General features: G+C 41.2%; 1 protein-coding gene across 2 annotated transcripts in view; it reads left to right on the top strand.

Moving 5' to 3' along the window:
- The window catches only part of COL22A1 (collagen type XXII alpha 1 chain), a 245,023-nt gene that overhangs the window by 163,273 nt on the left and 60,114 nt on the right, over positions 1–21,636 (top strand). For both annotated transcript variants that reach the window (XM_077189317.1, XM_077189328.1), the window contains 12 exons: positions 5,421–5,474; positions 5,833–5,886; positions 6,912–6,965; positions 8,141–8,194; positions 8,595–8,630; positions 10,846–10,908; positions 11,957–12,010; positions 13,228–13,269; positions 15,686–15,718; positions 19,155–19,208; positions 19,649–19,702; positions 20,880–20,933. In XM_077189317.1, the coding sequence (XP_077045432.1) occupies positions 5,421–5,474; positions 5,833–5,886; positions 6,912–6,965; positions 8,141–8,194; positions 8,595–8,630; positions 10,846–10,908; positions 11,957–12,010; positions 13,228–13,269; positions 15,686–15,718; positions 19,155–19,208; positions 19,649–19,702; positions 20,880–20,933 (606 nt within the window). The remainder of the gene's footprint in view (positions 1–5,420; positions 5,475–5,832; positions 5,887–6,911; positions 6,966–8,140; positions 8,195–8,594; positions 8,631–10,845; positions 10,909–11,956; positions 12,011–13,227; positions 13,270–15,685; positions 15,719–19,154; positions 19,209–19,648; positions 19,703–20,879; positions 20,934–21,636) is intronic.

Raw genomic sequence — 21,636 nt, 5'->3', positions numbered from 1 at the left:
TGTAAGTCAGACCTGAGAGGGAGACCAGTACAAGCTGTACCTGTTATGGTCCTGGCTGGCAGTGATTTAATTAGTATAGACTTGTCTGTAGGGTGTGAGCTCAAGCCCTGCTTTTCTTAAGTAATTCAGGAAATAAATGATCTCCTCTGAAACACACAGTGTCCTTAATGTCCTTTTTATAATGCAAGTTAATACTGCAAAAGCTAAGAAAAGGATGTGCGCCCCAGCTGCAAAGCTCAGATTGAATTTAAACTTTTCCATTGCTGCTTAGAATTGGAAGATATTGCTCAGAGCAATCTTTAATAAGATCTATACCTTAAATAAAATAAATCAAAAAAGTCTTCACCTGTGAAGATTGCTAATGGTGCTGAAACAAAAGACATTAAAGGAGATTTTTTAGTAGTTTTTTCTCATTTGCTGCTCTGACTCAGTAAACCAACTCCAAGTAAACACATGGGGAAATAAATCTTCCTCTGTAGACAAAAGAGATCATGTCCATAGCTTACACTAAGTGATTAAATTAAACAAACACTGCCTTTCACTGGAAGCAGGAAACTCTCCTAGAAAGACTGCTATGTACAAAGTCAACTTTATTCCATACTTTTAGAGAGCTGCAAAGACAGTTTGGAGAATTTGTTGTTGACAGAACTTTTATTTTAAATTTAATGTTGGTACTCCAGTTCCAATGCCACTTGATGAAGTGACTGAGACTGGATCCGTGTATGAATTATGGCACTGTCACTGATGCTGACTACAGGACATATATTGTAGACAAATGCTCACATCTGTTGGCTCTTCAGGCTTTTGATTTTTAGTGTCATCAGCAGCAGCTTTTTTTTATAAGTTCTCTTACCTTTGTATTGATTTGTAAGGCAGGATTTAAGCAGAGAGAAAAACATGGTGCTCTAATGCAGCGTTACAGAAAACATCTCAAAATAATTTCCATTTTAGATTGGATATAAGGAAAAATTTCTTCAGTGAAGGGTGGTCAAGCACTGGATCAGGCTGCTCAGGGAAATGGTAAAATCACTGTCCCTAGAGCTATTTAAAAGAAGTGGGACTTAGAAATGTGGTTTGGCAGTGGCTGTGGCAGCCCTGAGTTGATGGTTGGACTCGAGGGTCTTAGAGGTCTTTTCCAACCACAGTGATTCTCTGATTGTATAATTCCAATTCACAGCAGAAGTGGCTGGGGTGAGAAATGAAAAGCAGATTTGAGGAGCTGATCCTGGAATCCACTCAGATGCTGTGGAGGACAAGTGGAGGTCTGGAGTAGCAAAGGACATAGTGGGACACATGGGCTGCTCCACAAAACTGGCTGCAACAGCTTCATTTCTGATGGGAAAGGAATATAAATAAAGGAAAGACAGCAGAAAGGCAACAGCAAGAGGGGTCTGTGGGGTCTTTCTGAGAGGTGAAATTTTGGGGAATGTCTTTGGAGACAGGAAGAGAGAGTGGAAGGGAAAAGGCTGTCAATGCCTCAGTTACTCCTTTTGCTCTCATTTTGGCAGCAGACAGAATGCTCCTGTGTGTCCTTTCTTGTTTGTGAAGTGCTACACTGCAGTAACAGCCCAGACCAGAAACTGTTTTAATATGTGTTAAGGGCTTATCTAAACCTTTGTCATAGTGTAAGAGAACCCAGACAACACCATGGAATAATACACAGAAAATATGTTTGTTTAGGCTTTGCCTTCAGGTGTCTGGGAAACCCATCAGACTTCAGTTTTCATTGTGGAATGTCATTTGTTCACCTCCCTTTAAGACTTAATAATCCCTTCTTTCATGGAAAAGAGATTTAGGCCCAGCTGCCTACTGATGGAGTCACAGACAAAAGTTTCTGTTCCTTCTCAGAGCCTCCTTAGGGAGTCCACAACCTAAATCTTAAAATCCCTGCCTTTCCCAGCCCATCTTCCAGCAAGGTACACACTGGAAGAGGAGAGCACTGGAGAGTGGATTCTAGAGGACACATACAGCTGTGTCTCCACTATGAACAGTGTCAGATTTCTTTCTGAGCACTGCCACTGCATTTCATTGTCTAAGGAATGAGGCTGGATAAAACACAAGCCTGAAAAAAATCCACCCTCCACAATGTTTTTAAAGATATCCTATCCTGAAACATACACGTCTCTACACAATATTTAGATTTTAGGTTTTAATGAACATTTGAAATATTTTTGTTTCAGAACAGTAGTTTGGAAATATTCTGGTCTAAACATTTTATTAAAAAATTCCATGTTTTGCATTTGTTTTCCAAAGTGAATTTGTGTTGATCTGTTCTAAAATCAAGTTTTCATGTATCATTTCTTGCTCTGACACTTACAAACCACATGTCAGAGTGTTTACCAATTGGAAAAAAATACACCCTGTGATTATTTTCTTCTGGTTCAAGGTTTTCACAGGACAACACTGTGCTCTGGATTTGGGATAGGGACTCTCATCTGTGTTATTCATCAAATAATTTTTGAAAAAGGTGGTTGTGTAAATCAGGTGCTTTAATCTGGATTCACTTAAAAATGGAAGCAAAGAAAACAGATGGTGTGAGATTTTTTGGGGTAAACATTACACGCAGTCCTGCTGCTGTAGTTTTATCATGTTTGGTTTTTTAAAACATAACTAGATTCTGTCAGTTTGGTGAATTCTAATATTTAAAAAAATATTACTTGCTCTGGATTATACTCAGAAATCAGGAGAAGGGCTACAATATGAGATGTTGATACACAAATGAAACAGAAATTCTCTGCACTGTAGCAAAAGGGAGTGCTCTATAAAAGGTATTTATGATGTATTTCTGCCATTTTATTTCACTTTATCCCATCACTTGCTGTAGCCAGGCTGCAGAAAGCAGGAAACCCAGTAGGACAGTCGATGACTGCTGTGTGCAGTCAGCTGGAGCAGGCACCTGTGCATCTCCAAGGGATAATGCTGGACATTTCATAAAACTGTTTCTTTCTGTGTCCACCTCAGAGAAGATTTTATCAGAAGAGCTTCCCATTAGTGAGTGTAGCATTTGTTGGTACAATACATGGTGAGGCTACCTGTAAACCAGTTTGGGTATGATATCCTGAGTAATTATCTCTTGGAGGACAATGAAATTGAATTATTAGTGGCAATTTAGGAAAAAGATCAGATCAGTGGGATTCAATTTCAGGACTTACGGTTGCATAAGGTTATTGTGGTCTAGGATATGGAAAGTTTTAGAGAGTAATTAGAGATTGTCTTGGATAGTGAGAATACCAAGAGTTAGTGGGAGAAGGAGCTGGGATGAGGAGGATGTAGCACTTCACATTTTAGGGATTATACTGGTTGCTGACAGATGCTGGAGTAAGACTTTGCTTTTAGATCAGATCGACCCCTGCCAATTCACTGTGCAGGGTAACACAACATACCTGGGATTGCTTGGGCTGAGGCTGGGTCCTGACTGGGGTTTTTCACCTCCTGATAAAAATTCCCTGGTGTAGCGCTAGGAAGGATGTGTTTCCTGGTGGGAGACAGTTCACTTACTGACAGAGAACAAAACTGAGTTATTAGGAAGGAACTGATGGAATTGTCAAGGAAAGTCTGCAAAGATAAATTTACACGTAGTCCAATCTGAATCAGTTTGTAGTTTTTGTAAAGTTTTACCTTTTTTCCCCAGTGCTCCCCCCATTCCTGATGGAAGCCCCCTCTTGCAGGCCATACCTTCTGTAGAGCTCCCAGCAGTGCCTTGTGGAGGTGGAGCAGGGCCAAGAAGAATTTCCATGTCCTTGATGTGTGTTTGCTCCATCCAGCTGTGGCTGCACACAGTTGTGTCTGTGTGTAGTATATTCTCTTCTGCTGGGCTTTTTTGGACTGTTGAGTTTTTTCCTTGAATGGTGAAGCCTTTTTAAATGAAGGATTGTCTTGACCATCTGTCTCCTGATGGGTGTAGAATCTTTAACTGCAGGATCCAACTGCAGGACTCCCCAGGAATTAAATCATCAGCATCAGTGCATCTGAAGGCACATCTTTTTGGGGTTGTTCTGCTGCATTCCCATTTGAGGCACTCTACAAGTGAGAGTGCTGTTGACAGGATAACTCCATGTCTGTTCTGAGTTGCAAGTTCTTGAGGCAAGTGCAGCTGCAGTTTCCTTTAGTGGTCTCTTTGCCCCATCTATTGGTGAGAGACTGTCCTAGGTCCTGGCTGAAGTTTGTGAATGTATTTTGTAAGATCACTTATCTGCCATCTCTGCCAAACCATGCCTCAAATAGATCCTTCTCCTCACTTTTTTACACCATTTTCTTCTCATCATCTACATTTTTCATTAAAAATAAATGCTAATATTGATCTGTGACTTGTAATACCTTAATATTGAATGATGACAGGGAAAATGCTGTCTGGCCAATTTCTGTCTTGTATCAGTTGCTCAGTTTCAAATCTTTACAGAAGTTTTGGGTGGGGTGGTTTGTTGTTGTTTTTTTTTTTTTAAGTAGAATCACAACAGAACTCCCCTTATGCTGAGAACTGAAAATTAGTGAGATTGTCATGTTAGAAAGACAGAAAGAAGCATCCAGGATAAAATTTCGGGTCAGTCACATACCCGTTTCTCACGCTGTTTGCTCAGGTCCTGATCCAAAAAATACATGAACACATTTCATTCTGAGCATAAGAGAAACCCTGTCTGGTCTATAGGGGAAGCTGGCAGTAGCAAACATCTTTGTATCTCAAGCAACATATTATGATTTCTCAAGGCTGGAAACAAATCTCTCATAGGAAGCCAAATCTAACAATTTGCTTGATGCATAAAAATAGATCCCTCTTTAAACCAGGTGGCTATTAAGAGAATATTTCTCCTAAGAGAAACAGCTGCTGCAAGGAAATGAGTAAGAATGTTAAGATATTTCCAACTGAATATGTTAATCAAGGTTGATGTCAAGCAACAAAATGGTGGCAAATTTTGTTTTAAGACACTTGAGTCATTGCAGCATTTCTCTTGGACTCATATTTTTAACCCCACCCTCCCAAAAAAAGCAAGCTCAAACCACAAGCCTGTTCATTCATTTGTTGCTTTCAGCAATTTTTTTTTTTCACAGTTAAATTATTCACTTTGAAACAACATGAATCGAGGTTAACTTTGTTTGGATGCTTGAAGGAATCCCACTGGTCAAGCTCTGTGTTGTGGGTTACCCCTGATGGCCTTCCACTCCTCCTTCTCTTGTACTGGAGTGTGGGATGGAGCTCCCCTTGTAGCAATGACAGCAGTGAACATTTTCCCAGAAGAAAATGTTCAGCACGTCTTCATTGGCCCCTTGCTTTGGCATCTTGCATTTTTTGGGTAGAAGTTAAGCAAATAAAACTCAGTGATTTTGCCTGTTTCCTACAGGGCCCCTGTTACACAGGGGAGGACCTGAGGCTTTCAGCTACTACCAGAGAATTTGATAAATTGGATTTGTTTCCTCTCTTGCAGGGACCTCCAGGGCCCCCAGGCACGGCTGGACCCCCGGGACCGCCTGGACCACCGGTAAGAAAGCCTGGGGGGTTTGTTTTATATCAAGGAGAAGAAAAAACAGCTGGAGAAAATTTTAGGTCATGGATTTCAGAGGGAACAGAGTTAAGGCCTCTGGCAATGTGGGTTTTCTCTTATATTTTCTCTACTGCAAAGCCACAGCTGGTCTTAGGGCACAGCTTCTCCCTGCTGGGCCTTGGAAGCACATTGGTGCTTCCTGGGGATAATTCAGGGTCTCCAGGGCTCCCCACAGCAGTGACCTGACTGCAGTGGAAGGGAAAAATGTACTTCAAGTGAAAGCAGCAATCGGGAATGAGATTCCTGCAGAGAACAGAAATAATGATTGATTTTTCCTCCTGATTTCATTTCTCAGGGACTGCCAGGAGAAATTGGAGTTTCTGGTAAAACTGGACCACCTGGACCACCTGTAAGTGTGGAGGAACTGTTTCCCTCACCTCAAAGTTGTTCTTTACTTCAGATAGTGTAATTCTGAAGTCTGCTTTTTTCCCCACATCTTTTCTGCACACAAGGTTTTAACATGGGCTCCAATACTGTCACTTTTAATCCACAAATTAATCTCAGATACCTTTTGTGAATAAGAATTTTACCAGGTGCAGCCCCACTATTCCTATGCAATTGGATCATGATATTTTCTTTATATGATACCTTTTAAAATTCCTTTTGCATTTGACACAATATTGTTTCTCCAAACCTGGAATTTCCTAAATCAGGCCAAATTACTCATTATTAAAATCTCAGATTTAGCAGACTGTAGCAATTTCTGTTGTTCTTAAGTCATAAAAACTGAATAATTAAATACTTTGTACAGAATTGCCACCTATAGTCTGCAGTGTGTGTGGATTGACTGACACTTGGAAAAGGGAAGAAAACTTTTTTCTCACCATTTTAAATGCATTACAGGAAGTAATTTTAATTCTTATCTTCTTCTTCTTATCTCCTGAACCACTCTGTCACTATGTGCTATATAATTTAATTTTAGGTGTCTATCTACTGTATAAGAAATTACCAAGATTTAAAAGGAGAAACAGATGTAAAAGAAAAAAAAAAATATATATATATATATAGCTACAGGTAATAGGGACTTAGAGAGAATAAACTAAAATTTAAGTAAGGTACATAAAAAAATGTAAAGATTCTCAGTACATAAAAGCTCTATACTGGAGTTTCTCTGTAACAATGCTGACATCCAGTGGTCATTCATTAAAACTGGGATACTGGAAGAAAAGGCAGAGCAAATACGTAGTTTGAGAATTTTTGTGTCTTTTGAGACAAAGTAGGAAAAAAAATCAAAAACCAAAATGCATGAGGGAGTTTTTCTTTTCTTAAACTTAGGTGGGTGGCAGGAGAGATGAGCTGAGCATATTTATGCTGAGTTTGCTGGTCACAATTTAAAGAATTGGCACTTAGAGCTTATGTTTTCCTCTTGTTTAGGGGCTGCCTGGCAAAGATGGACTCAGTGGGCTTCCAGGGCTTCCAGGTCAAAAGGCAAGTGACACCACAGGCACTGGGATTAAGCAGATCACTGGGGTGAGCAAGCAAGGGAAGCAGGAAAAACACAGCTGGGCATTGGAAACAGTCAATCAGGAAATCCAGTGACCCTGGCAAGTCAAGGCATATATCCAAGGCACAAAGAAGAAGAACAAAGAAGTGTATCAGGCTCCAAAGATGTTCCTTTCTTTCCTCCCTGAAGGGCTGGAAAGAAGAGATGCCATCCCCCTGAGCCTTCTCTAGGTCTGTGTGGCAGAAAGTTGGTTCTTTATTATTCCCTGCTTCTTATGCCCCATTTGAAAGCTTTTCCAAATTATGGCTTGGAAGGGGAGTTGTCTCCTCCATTGTCTGTGCACTGGGAGAAGGGAAATAGTAAATGTAGAGATAGGAGACACTTGACTTCTCATGCCCCTGCAAATAAGGGACAAAGAAATGTACCATGTTTTGACTACAAAGGCCAAACTAGGTTTTGGGGATGATGATTATATTAAAGACTATTATATTAAAGAAAACAGCTCTTAACCATCTATTGCCTTGGATTGCATAGGCAGAGGTTTTCTTGTTTCTGCTACTTGATCTCAGGTCTAGCAGAGTCCCCAGTTCCCATTTATTGGTGAATAAAGGTAAGGAATTTGCAGTCCATAACATATTTCTGATATTAAATAAAGTTTGGATTTTATCCAAACTTCTGTGTAGTACTTACTGCATTTCCCAGCTATGTAGTCACATTTCAGCTACTGCAGCCTCTGCCATCTAAGCTGACACCACCCACACTGGAAGATCAGTTTTAAAGTATTTACACAATGGATCCAGCGACCAAGGCCCCAGTCCCAAAATTTTATGGTTTTTTAAAATACTTCCTAACTTTCTAACCACATACAGTTTGAAGAAACTGAATGGAGGTGGTTTTTTCCCCAGATAATTCACTATGGACATCTTTAATGCAACAGTGATTGTGTTTTTCCAGAAATTCTCCAGTAGGCTGCTGCAGATGTGATTGCAAATGGCACTGGAATGGAAAAATATTCCAGGAAGCATATTCTTGTATGTCTCCATTTATACCCTCAAGGTGATCCTGAGGAACTGAATTAAAATATTCCTCACCATTGACTGCAGATGTGCTGCACAAACACCAGAGGAGTTTGTGAATTGACTTCTTGTGTTCCCTGCAGGGAGAACGAGGGGAAAAGGGTGAGGAAGGCTTTCCTGGAAAAGCTGGCCCTAAGGTAAGGGATTGTACTTCATGCTCTGCTGAGTATCCACTGAGTCAACCAAGGTGTGATTTTGGAAGGTCTTATACTGAAGACAGGAGAAGAAGATTCCTCTGGAGTTGGAGACATAAGGGGATGAGCAGATGGGGTTCACTGACTTTCATAATGTTCCAAAATACCAACCCTTGTTTGATGCTCCCCTCTCAGGCCTAAGTGTGTGGGGAGATCTAACCTGAACCTTGGCTCTCTGCAGGCTGTGTTCCCAAGCCATCAAAAAGGCAATTTCAGAGCCTTGTGGGATGTAGGTAGAACAACATGGACCAGTAGGGACCAGTAGGGACCACATTTTGCTAATGAGGAAGTGTTCTTACCAAAGGGTCCTTAAAATGTTATAGATTTGCTTTTGTTTTTCCAGGGTGAACCAGGGAGCCGTGGCCAACCTGGTGAGCAGGTGAGCAGAAAAAACAGTCTTAACAGCAAACTTGACCTGTCAAAACAATAGCAAGTGACCACATGAGATAACAAAGCCATTTGCCAATGACAAGATCTGTGCATGTTACTTGCATCTGTGATTGAAGGTGCAACAGTTGTATGGGTGAGATTTATGGTTGATTTTAGAGGTCTTTTCGAACCTTAATGATTCTGTGATTGATGGAATAAGGCTACAAAGATGAGGCACAAATTGAGGTTTATTGGGATAAGGCACTCAGTAACAATTACCCCGCCCTGTGAATCTGGACTGTACTGCTGCTATTCCAAAAGTCCTTACAATCTGCCTGGTAGGTATCACTCAGTTCCCAGGAAAGTATCCTTACCTGGTGTTCCAGGTAAGGGGAAATCACCACAGCATGGGCAGATGATTCCCCAGGAGTGTTTTCATCAGGCTCCAAGGGATGAGTGGTTTCTGTGCCCTTCCTTGATGTCATTTCATTGTAGCTGGGTAAACAAGCTACCAGGCTTAAAGTTTCCAGGCAGGCTTGGTCCAAGTGCCACAAGGGGCCAGACCCCAGCCTGATCACTGTCCCCACACAGACCTGTTTTGAATTTCAGCACCACCTTCCAAGGCACTTGTCCCTCTCTCCACAATGTGATGTTCTCTGTTTCATAAATGTTCTCTTTCCTGTCATAAGCTGAATAGTGCTGTCCCTGAGAGGACTTCACTTCATATATCCTCTGAATTTTGACAGTAGTTTGCTCACAGCAGGTATATGAATGCTGTTTCTTCATTCAGTTGTACACCACCCTCCAGGTACCATTCTACACTACATTTCTGTGGTTACAGATCAGAACATCATTTTGGCCTATGCAAGATATTTTACTAAAGTCAAGATACATCAGGAAAATGCTTTCTTCTTGTCTGCTTAGTTTTCATGTCTAAGGAGGGAACTGGATGGGTTTGATACAATTAGTTTTTAAGAAATCCACATTGGCTGTTTTGTAGTATCTTTCTGTCCTTGAACTCTTACAAACTCAATGATATTTTGCTTCAGGACCATTTCAGAGGCCAAGTTTAAACTGTGTTTTTATTTTCCCTCTCAATTCTCCTCTGTGTCCTTCAATGTTAGATGCTTTAATTACTCTCTGACTCTCTGGAATGGCTGGGATCTCATTGTCATTTCCCTTCCTGTAAGTGTCCAAGGCCAGATTGGAGCAGCCTGGTTGAGGGGAAAGTGTCCCTGCCCATGGCAGGGGGCTGGAATTAGAAGATCTCTAGGGTCCCTTCCAACCCAAACCATTCCATTATTCCATGACAGCCAGGATCCCACAGTAGCTCTGAGAAAGCATCACTCCATCTGCCAACAAGTGCCACTTTCTTTAAAATTCTCCCAACATCACCTGGATGTTCTTAGTCATCCTTAGTTGCTACAGTATCTTGTTCCTCACCTGATTTTATCTACAGACCCATTGCACCTCTACCATGATAATCTTTTGTTCTCTCTATACTTAAGATACTCTCTTTAGAGCAGGGATTACCTTTTCTTAGTTCAGTATTTGTACAAGACTTTGTGAATTTTGGTCTTATCCATGACTGATCTACTTTGTGGTATTGCACTATAAATTCAGATAGAAAAGAATTATAAATGGGAAACCACATGGTTATTTTCATATTACAAACTGGGTCAACTGGGAGCTAAATTTGAGAGTACTTGATATATTTAGGAGAAACCACATGACACAGAGATCATAGTTACTCCAATAACAAGTATTATAAAGCAGAAACTCAAAGGTAATGTTCAAACAGAAGTAAATCCAAATGTGCAATAGTGCACTCAAATAATTCTAGATCTGCTCATCAGGTGACATCTGTACTGTTCAGATGAATACACTGCAGTTTTTGCATTTCCAGACTACACCAGATCATTATGATGAAAATAAAATTCAGATTGTATTTCTTTTTCTGCTTTCATTTGCTTGTTTGGTCCTGCTACAGACCAGCATGAAGGAACTACATCCTAAATTTTGTGACATCAGTTAACAGGCAAAAAACCAGAGAAGTCTTAATTGCTGCTTTAAGTAATGGTTTAAAAAAACCGAAGAAATTATTTTAAGATCAAACTAATCTTACTCTCTCTCAGCAAACTACATCTACAGTCAATCTCATGAGAAAACTCAGGCAGAGTCTGTCTTACAGAATTCAGATTTCACCCACTTTGTCTTATTTTCAGGGTGAAGCAGGTTTTCCTGGTCCTAGGGGATTACCTGGACTGAAAGGAGAAAAAGGAGACCAGGTGAGTGACTTGGAGCCACAAATTGTTCTTCTTTTGGCCATTTTGCATCAGGAGGACTTGAGTGTCCCTAGATGATGTTGTGCCTTGGTGTGATGGCTGTGGTGAGCGGCTGATTGGCAACCAGCAAGGTTACCAAGCACCCAAGAAGGTATTCCCTGCCTAGTGACTGTTCCCAATTAACACAGAGGTGCTAATGAACAATATCTACCCCAAATGGGAGGAGTTGTGCCATGCTGCTTGTGAGGCATTAGAGAAGGTTAGAACTCTAGAGGTCAGATTGTACTTTAGAACTCCTTTTCAGAATTACTTGCCTGATTTAAGGACATTTGAAATTCTTGATAACAACAAAAAAATTACTAATTCACCTCATCACTGAGCCCTGGAAAAGGCTTCAGATGGCTGAATTATTTTCTGATGGCTTAACTTCTGCCCAAGTCCTGGTGTCTACTGCTTCCTCTGGGTAGCTGCAGAACTCTGGAGATGTGTTCATGCCAGGAAATATTTGGGTCAAGGGCCTGACAGTAAATTTAGCCGTGTCAGTGAGGTCTGTAATCCTGATAACTGATGACATGCTTGAATGTGATCAAGAGGATCTAAAATCAGCTGAGGTTTTCCATGCAGTTTGCTCCATTTTATGCCTTGTAGAGCACAGAATACAGAATATATTAATGGCAAATGATCTTTAAGGTACCTTCCAACCCAAACCAAAAACAGTAATATGATTATTCATTCTGGGTCTTAACTGCTGTTTTGCTGCCTCTTTTCCAATTAGAAAAAAACCCTCTGCTTTTTATAACTACATCAGGCAGTAGGATCTTCTACAAGCAAGTTATTTTAGGATTGGTGCTTTACTTTCTGTGAAGTCAATTGATATTCATTGGTTTTCAAAATATAGTTGATTTTTGAAGCCATCTTCAAAATGTTACATTTTTAATTGCTTGCTCTACATCTTGGAAGATAGATAACTGAGAGTGTAAAATGTTTTAGTGAGGCTGATGCATTAAAATCAAAATGCGCATGTTTCTTGATTTCCTTTCCCTGCTTATAGGGAGAAAAAGGAAGAGACGGTCTCCCAGCAATGAAAGGTGAAAGAGGAGAAAAAGTAAGTCATGAAATTATCCTGATTTTCCTTAGACAGGAGAACAGACAAAGGGGCAGAGACAAATGATAGAGGAGGCTGAGGAAGACTAGAAAATTTGGAAGACTTTTAGCTGAACTTTACAGTTCAGCTAAAAGTCCAACTTTACATAGCAGAAATAGCTATGTGTGGGATGGAGACAATAATTTATTGAGCAATGAAATCTGATGAAATAAAGGACAATTTCATTAATTCAAGGAAAACTTTTTTTTTTTAATTTGGTTAAAATTTTCTCTTTTTTTTCAGTTTTATAACTGGCTAATAAATGACCCTAGAACTAAAATCTAAAAAGTTTTCTGTGCCTGTATCTGGAGGATAGAACAATAATTTAAGGAACAGTTTGGGCTTCTGCCATCACAACACCATTGATTTTAGTGAAAGTGAGAGAAGTAGACAAAGGAAATGTCCACCAAAATTTACATTCAACCCTTGTGAACATGAAGGTGAAGAAGAAACACTGACCTTGCAGATGCTTGTGGGGGTATAGTAGAAAAACTGCCCTCATTACTGGGGCAGTGGCATTCAGGATGTGAATTCTTCCATCAGTCCTCAGTTTATCAGTGACTTTCACCACCTGTGGAGGTGGGAATTCTTTCATGGGTGATCCACTGACACCAATAAGGCACCTAAACCTCCTTTACCCAGGAGGTTAACAAGTGTTGTTGGTAGTTCTTGGCTTTCAAGTGTCAGGGGTCAGATGTTTGTGGAGCACAGCCACAGGAAGGTCAATGCCAGGGCTCAGGAGATCCTCCAGCAGCAGCGTAGTTTTAACTCAAAATTAGGGGGGAACTGGATTTAGCAACTTAAATATTTGATAAAAAACAGATTTTTTTTTAATCAATGACAGAAGTTTAGCTAAAATATGTTGTTCAATCAAGACTTTTGGTCAACTTTAATGTAAAAAGCAAATTAAACTCCATATCCTGAACTGGATGGGACAACTTTAGAAATTCATCAACCTGTGAATTCAGGTTGATGATAAAATCATAGAGGGATGAAGACAACAGAATGAGAATCCTGCATGCAACAAAGCAAGGACAGCAAAAATTCAGTCCAGAAATGTCACTGAGCTGGGGGGTTGGGTTGTATCTCATCTCTAATGCTGCATCTCTAAATGATAATGTTGAATTTTATTTGGGAATCTTTTTATGTTATTGGTTACCTTTTTTTCCTCTCTCCAGGGTGACACAGGATCCCCTGGACCCCCAGGCTTACCTGGAACAGTAAGTAAGATTATGATTGGTGCTATAACAATATTCAAGCTATCATTCTTCCACGTAAATTCCTCAGAAACAATTTTCAAGTTTCTTCTCTGCAGAAACTTTGGGACCTATTTACTCTGAGATTATCTCCTTTTGTTTCAGAGAAGCAATATCAAGGTTTATTTGGTCTTTTTATTTTTTTGGTGAGGTTTTACTTTCCTCTGCCTCTTTGCAAAAACAGACCAAGAATACATAAATTTATTGTTTTCAAAATCAAGATGCAAAGTTTGTTTGAAGAGCCTGAGTATAATTACAAGTTCATAGGTGATTAAATCAGCACCCACTGAATGTAAATACACAAACCTCTGAATTCCCTCTAAGAAAACCTGAGTAAGCAGCTTGGAATGAGCACCATCATTGCAACTAGAGGATTTATGCCAGTCACAGATCCTCCAAGACATGGCACACATCCTCTCATCAGCTCTGCTCACCACAGCTGGATACAGCTGCCTCATTCACAGGTTATGGAGAAAATCTGAATCAAGGTCTGTTGGTTGGTGAAAATCGAGTGCCTAAAGACCTTGACACAGCAGTGGAGTGTTAGAATATGAAATGCAGGGAGTTCTCAGAACTTTGGGCCTGAAAGCCAAAGCTTAGAGTTAAACATAGGATTTGGTCTGAGACCTTGGAAGAGGCTTCCAAACTTAGGCTATAGAAGCAAGAATGTGGATTTATAGTTTAAAGCAGAGACACGTTGAGTTAAGAAGAGGAAAGTTTAAGATATAGAAAAGATAAAAGTAGTTACAAAGGTAAACAAGAAGTTTAGAATGCAGTCCTGTAGGTTCGTGTGTCATAACGTGATTGACTAAGAAAGCTTACACTGTAACATGAGTCCATAAGACAAAATATTTAAGGATTGGGTCAAAAACATAAATATCCTTGTGGGCAGTGTTTTCTTGGTCAATAAATCTTCAAAAGGTCTTGTAACTAGAGGTCTTGTGACCTTCTGAACCATGTTATGAATATGTGAGCTGAACTCACCCTTCCTGCCTGTGTAGAAGATAAAAATAAATTGCATCGTTTAAAAACTCAGAGGTCCTGTCTCTAACTCATTCAAAATTCCTTCAAAAATCCCCATAATGGAGAAGGTGATTTAATTTATTCTCTGCCATTAGCTGGGCCTCAGTCTAGGCCAGATCACTTCATGGTGCTTTGTGTAGAAAGACTCCACATGTGTCAGGCAAGAATGACCCAGTCACAACACCAAAGATGAATCTGTGTTGGTAAAGGCAGAAAAGGCAGCTCACAAACAAATACAACATGGCTGGACATGGAAATGTGTGCCACTGCTCAAGCTTCCTGTGTTTGTAGGGAGAAATTATTTCTATTTGTCATGGTTTAGGAATGGTAGTCCCCAATTTAGCACCCCTGATCCCCCAAGACCCCAAAACCAGCCTCTGGTCACTCACTTCCACTTCTCCCCTCTTCCACCCACATGTGCCCAGAGAGGAGAACTGGAGGCACAAAGGGCAAAGATTGAGGGTTGGGATAAGAACAATTTATGGAAACAACTATAAGATAAGAAAACAGACAATAGCAAAACAAACAATATTAATAACAAAAGTGGTCATTAGAGGGAGTGGAGCTTAACCTGACTGCAGCCATGCCACCCAAAACACTCCCTCTGGTCAGGACCAGCATTATCCCACTGCTCCATTTGCCTTCCTTGCTCCAACAGAAAGGAACATCCTTCCCTTCTCCAGAGTGAGAGAAAGAAGCCCTTTCCTCCACCCCTGGCAGTGGCATGAGGTGGTATTGAATAACATAATGTCTTGGCCATGCTCCCTCCCACTGGTCTAGGCTGGAGCCAGGGCACTGTTTCAGCTGTTAAAAGTAGGTAGTGCTTTTGTCAAGTCTTCATGTCATCAATGTCTATTTTTTTTTCAAAATTTTATCAGCTTTGAGAAAAGATACTGTCTCTTTCTACAAAACTTTATAATTTCTTTTTGTGGCTATTCCTTCAGAGTGACTATGTATTCCCATTGAGATTTCATTACATGGTACAAAGCAGAGGGAGAACACACTCATTCATGGTATCAGGAAATTTAACAATACAGAAGATGGCTCTAAGTGGAAAAGTGAGCTGGAGATTGCTAGCAGTAAAATTGCTATAAAGTTTAAAGATTGATTGTTTTTTCATCATGGTAGGACACAGAGGATAGTCTTGACTTTACGTTCATATTTCAAATATTCTGGGAGATTTAAGATATTTGTGAGCTTCTTTCCAAACACCCAGATGTTACAGTGGGTTGCTCTTTTATAAACCTACTTATGGAATGTATGGAATGTGCAATCTGTAATGACAGGAGTATGTGTAAACTATTGCATTTAAGGAAAATAGGCTGTCATGATTTTAACACTCTGGTTTCTGTTCCAGCCAGCCTTCTTCACCCCACACCCCAGGATTCCTGTAAGTAACATCTCTAATAAATATGGCCTCTGGCTTATCCCCTCTTGTATCTGGTAGACACACCCCTTAGTGTTTTCTGTGTTATTTAAATGCTTTCAGTAAAGAACCCAGATTTAGTCTGGTTCTGGGCATCCTCACCACTGTAACCAGCTATGAGAAGTCGAAAGCTGTGCTGGTAAGATCAGCAGTCAAACCAACTGTGGCTGGGACAGAGCTGTGTGCTATCCCAGCCTCTTAATCCCAGTGCAAAGTGAAGATTTTGTTCCCATTTGTAGCGCCTAGTGGGAAATAAATGACATAACATGATCTGTGAATGTTTGTTATGCATCAGGAGGTTTCATGGATGGCAGAGGTAGGCTGTAGGAGTCCCATTAGAAAGAGAACATATATGCCAGGTTCTTCAGAGGCTGAGGAAGGAAATGAGGATGTGAAGCAGTAGTGGAGAAAGAGATAAGATTTCTTTGGCTTGCTCTTACCCTTTGCTCAAAGGTTATATATCTGTATATATATTTATACACTCTAAGGAAACATGCAGAACAATGACATCTTACGTGGTCTTTGTAGTGCTACACTCACAGAAAGAGTTTTTCCTTTTGCTTTGAGTACATTGCTCTGGTAAATGAGCTGCAAGACAGTAAGAAATAAAAGGCTTGAAGTGTGTCAGCTGTTCCATTTGCTGGGATTTCTCCTTGTGCAAGATGACTCTGGTGACACCTGCCACAGCACAGCTCTGCACATAGCAGTGTGAGGGAGGAGAAGGTAAGAACAGTTGGATGTACAGGTATACACATTAAAGTGTCAGAAGGAGGTGATGAGCCTTAGGAGAGTGTCATGGGTAATGTTACAGAGGTGGCAGGACCAGCAGGATGCTGACAGGTGCTCGTGTGCTCTCCAAAAACAAATCCTTGCCACTGCTTCCCATTGAGTGGGTGTTTATTGTACCAGGGGACTATTTCCTATATATTTAGGCTAGTCAGGTAGGATCATGAAATATTCTTGGAGATGGGGTGAGAGAACCACAGTAGTGGTCAGGTATAATGGCTGGAAAGAGGCAAAAGCAGTAAAAAAAGAGGTGGCTCCTTACTTTTCCTTCTGTCTCCCACTGTGTCCAGGCACAGCTGGACCCCCGCTGCACTTGCTTTCCTTTAAGTAGCACAGGAATTACTGAGGCATAATTGAGACTACAGGAGGACACTGCTGAGAGCAGGTCATGGGAGCTGTGAGCCCTCTTCTGGGCTGGCCTGGAGGCAGCTGGCAGCTGTCACTCTGTCTTTTGTGTGCACTGAGGGGGAGGTAAGAAGTGGGTGGCAATGGATTGAGAGCAGCTGCCAGTGGGCAGCACTAGCAGGCAGTGGTAACAGCCTTGGCAGAGTCATGGATTTGGTGAACTGGAAGGACTTGCAGGCAGGTTTTCTGGTGGGTTGTGTTAACAAAAGCCAGTTGTGTCCTGGGCTGCAGCTATGGCCAGCAGGTCAAGGGAGGTGATTCTATCCCTCTGCTTTGGTGAGACCCCTCCTGGAGTGCTGCATCCAGCTCTGGAGCCCCCAAAACAAGGACATCTTGGCTCTCGTGGAGTAAATCCAGAGAAGGCCACAAAGATAATTAGAGGCTTTTAAACTGTCAGAGAGTGGGTTTAGATTAGGTATTTGGAAGTAGTTCTTTACTGTGAGAATACTGAGACACTGGTACAGGTTTTCCAGAGAACCTGTGGGTGCCTCATGCCTGGAAGCATTCAAAGCCATGTTGGATGGGGCTTCAAGTGCCTTTCCAATAGCAGAGGGGTTGGAATGAGATTATTTTAAGGTCCCTTTCTTCCCAAACCATTGTATGAATCTGGGAAGAAATCCTTCTTCTGCCCATGTCTGTGGCTGTCAGATTTTGCACTGCTGTGCAAGTCAAGTATCAAGGAAAAAGTGGAAGAAAGGAAAATCTTAAAAACTTTCCCCATTTATCTCTTGTGTTACTTCTTCACTTTGCAATTTTGTTTTCCTGGTAATGTACATCCTTATTCCCACTCAGTAACACCATCCCTACCTACAAATGTACTGACCCATGTCTGTGCTTTCTCAAATGTACTGACCCATTGTGCTTTCTCAAAAGAGTTTCAGAATTTGAAATGTCATTACACAAAACAGCTTCCAAGCACAAACATACAGGTTTGCAGCTTTAGCCCCTTGCTTGAGCTGCTTTAGGTGATCCTGGTGTTTTTCTGAAGGACACTAGATGGCATCAGGGACTGCCTGGTTAAAAGTCGATCTAATGGGATGCTGTTTGTAGAGTAAAATTCCTCCCATTATTTACCACAGATTATAATATTTATTCATAATGCATAATTAATACAAGCATAAGTAATATTTATGCAGCTACACTTATTTTATCTGTTAGAGAATCATTTGAAAATGGACTGTGAATTCCCAGGTGTTGCAGAAATGATTGGCAAATAGCAGACGTAAATAAAATTCAAGCTGATTTGTCTGGCTCTGCATTTTGGCTGATCACAATTCCTTGCTTGTGTGTGTAGCTTAAATCACTGATGTTCTTACTCTTCCTTGATTGCATAATTGAAACACTTGGTATGATAAATAATGAATAAGTAATGATTGCTGTTGCCTGAATGCATACGTTCATAACAATATACAAAAGTGAGTATTGGTGGAGTGTAGTGCCTGCTTTATTCCAGCTAGTTCCATAATTGTGTGCTTTCCTTTTCAATTTATAAAAAGCAGACATATGGATTTATTGATTATTGCTCTAGACCACAGGACAAAGCTGATGAACTTCTGTCTGAATGCATATTCAATTTACTGTAAGGAGGAAGAACAGGAATAAATTAATCTTATTAGGCAGTGATGGTGGTGCATGAAAAAATGTACTGTCATTGCAGGAGGGAGAGGAAGCTGCATGGATGTATGGAGATGTTAATAGAACTAGAGATCAGGAATAACTGTGTAGTGCTCACCTCTGGAAATGCTCCAGATGATCACTGAACACTTCTCTTTTATAGATGGAATAGGGAGCTGTATCTGGGATCACTGTAGGATGACATCAGGGCTCTGGTCCTACTGAGAGGTAGTGCCGTGGCACTGGTGCTTTTGCTGTTAGTCACATCATGTGGCCTTTAAAAATGTTAGAGATTTGTTTTTTAATTTGGGGTATAGTCTTAGCTACTCTTCCACCTGTGGGCAAAATGTTCTCCTTTTAAGCTGGGTATTTTTTCAGTTAGTATTGGAACAGACCTAGGAGTCCAGACAGTGATCTCCATATCTTAGTGTGGCATTCAGTTTTGACTCATTGACCTCAAGGTCCTTTGAAGAAGCTACTTTGTGTCAGAAATGGGTAACTGATTGAAAGAGCCCACTTACTAAACAGAACTAGTGTGATTTCCAGCCCTGAAAATAGCTTTTATTTCTCTCTTTGTCTTATTGTTTTATATCAGGGTGAACCTGGACCAAAAGGGGACAAAGGAGATCGAGGAGTGACTGGAGAACCTGTAAGTACAGCAAAGAGAGGACATGAGAGTGGTCAGTTTTGGAGGGAGAGGGTGGGACATGCTCCTGCAGCTGTGATGCTTCTCTCATCAAAAATAGCCACAGTGGTGCTTATCTTTGTGCTGCCTGTAGAGGAAGCTACATGACTACTGGAGTTTAGGCACCTAATCTGTAGTTCTGGGCCTTAGTAGCTGAAAAGAGGACTATGGGATTTGCTAGGCAGAGCTTAGCTGGCAGTAATTTATGTGCAGAATTTATTAAGGGATTTTGAAGTGATGTGGCCCAGCTAAATTGTGCATTTGGGTACTGCATTTGTATTCTGGACTTTCTTGTTCTGGATGGAGCTCCTAGAAGAGACAGAGCCCTGTGCAGTGACATCCTCTGTAAAAATCATACTTCTCTCAGTGGAAGGAGCTCCTTCACCTCTCCCTCTGTTTTGCAGGGATTACCTGGGGTCCCAGGTGAGCAAGGTGTGCCAGGACCTGCAGGAGTACAGGTAAGAGGGACCTTGAAGAAAATCTTTGACATGACTAGAGAGGAGTGCCCTCAAGGTCTGTATCACTGTAAATAATCCTTCCTGTACACACCAGCAGCCCATTTCTTTGTTCTGTAGAGGTTTTTACTTCTGTTGGACTGCAGGACAGCAGGAGGAAAATCAGCTCAGAGATACATTATCTCTGTAGCATGGTCAGTATTGTCTGAGAGACTTCTTCCAGCTTCATGGTCCTTCAAGAGGGCATCTTGTACTGCTGCTACCAAATCACAGGTCTTGCAGATAAATCACATTTCCAAAACATTGCAGAGCAGTCAGATTCAACCCTAGCTCATCTCACCTGGAATGAGCAATGGTTCATGTGAAATGGTTCTATGGTCTCAGCCATCTTCAGTAAATGTAGTGTCACACAAAACTATTTCCAATCAACACTGAGGTGTTTCCATTCAACATGGGTAGGTGTTCACTCTGCCATCATATATGCTGTGCCCAGCCTTTATAATCAGCCATACTTGGGCCTCAGCACCTTAAACAGGTTTCTGAGCATGTCAGCAGCAGTCTGAGCATTCAAAAAAAAAAACATAAAAAAACCACCTCATACCAAGCAAAACCAAACCCCCCAAAACCCAACAAAAAACACAGTAATGCCATGCAACTTTTAACTAACATCTGCTAAATGGGGGACAGTTCAGTGAGTAGACTGTCCTGCAAAAATTCTTCAGAAAGGGCTCTCTGATATGTATGATTAGGACAAACCCTCTGCAAGGGGATCTCTTATTACCATTTCTAGATGACTGATGTTTATATTTTAGAATTGCAGGTGAGTCTTCTGTGAAGGGAGACCATCAAAGTTCCACTGGAAATGAAGTAGTTGGTAGGCCTGAGGATAGGAAGGAGTTTCACCCAGATGAATACCTGCAGGTTTCAGCATCCTGTGCTGAGAAACAGTATCTGAGCTGATCAGTCATCAGTAACTCTTCTGAAGTCTCAGGGTTTTATTTTTATAGTTCCCTTTCTTACTGCATACAGAACTGGGAGCTGTTTCCTCAGCCATTAACTCCTCTGTGAATTGGTTAACAAAACCAATTCCTAGTACACATTCAGGCATCTTGAAGCCTTTTTGTATGGCAGGAGGTCTCCTTCCATGTCTAATCAGCTGGTATCTCTCCTTTCTGCACAGGGTGCAAAGGGGGAGAAAGGAGCCCGAGGAGAGGCTGGAGCCCCTGGAGAGACTGTGAGTAACTTCCCTTGCAGCATTTTCCCCTGGCAGTGACACGCCTGAAGGGACACTGACATCAACATCTTGTGGGTTTGCAGTCCCAGGCTGCTTGATCACAGAGCACATCCTCATCCATAGCTGGAAGAGGCTGTTTGTGGGCAAACAGGACCATCTGCACCAAACAGATCAATGCCCCATTCAGCCCAGCTCAAGGTTGTGCATCTTTTCCTGCTCAAAGCTCTCCCTGCTTAACAAAACACCCTTTTGTGAGTAAGTGTGACTGCACTGCAATGTCAGCCCAGCTCAGGCAGGCAGCTGGAGCAGGGAGCTCACTGCTCAGCAGCAGCAGCAATTGGCTTTTCATCGTGGGTGCTTTTAGGCTTCACTGTTGATTCTGCTGGTTTTTTGTTTTAATACTGGCTCATCCAGAAGACTCATCCCACACCCCTTTTCTTGAGGCATTTGTTGTAGGGAGTGCTGCTCTTGTCTGTGTGCTTAGGAACAACAAAGGATTCCAGTTCAGTTTTATTATTGTAGGAACACATAAGACCTTTGCAGCTGAATAAAAGCTGCAAGCCAAAAAGGAAGAAACACTGAAGAACTGTTTGAAATAATGATTGAGAGAGGGAATGACTGATTAGGAGAAGGAAGGAATAAGAAATTCAAATCATGCATCATAGAGCACTGAAATTTCTTCTTCTACCTTTGTGTTCATGGT

Source organism: Agelaius phoeniceus, chromosome 1 (assembly GCF_051311805.1).
Source record: "Agelaius phoeniceus isolate bAgePho1 chromosome 1, bAgePho1.hap1, whole genome shotgun sequence".
NCBI classification, from domain to species: domain Eukaryota; kingdom Metazoa; phylum Chordata; class Aves; order Passeriformes; family Icteridae; genus Agelaius; species Agelaius phoeniceus.
This window is presented reverse-complemented; position numbering and strand designations above follow the sequence as displayed.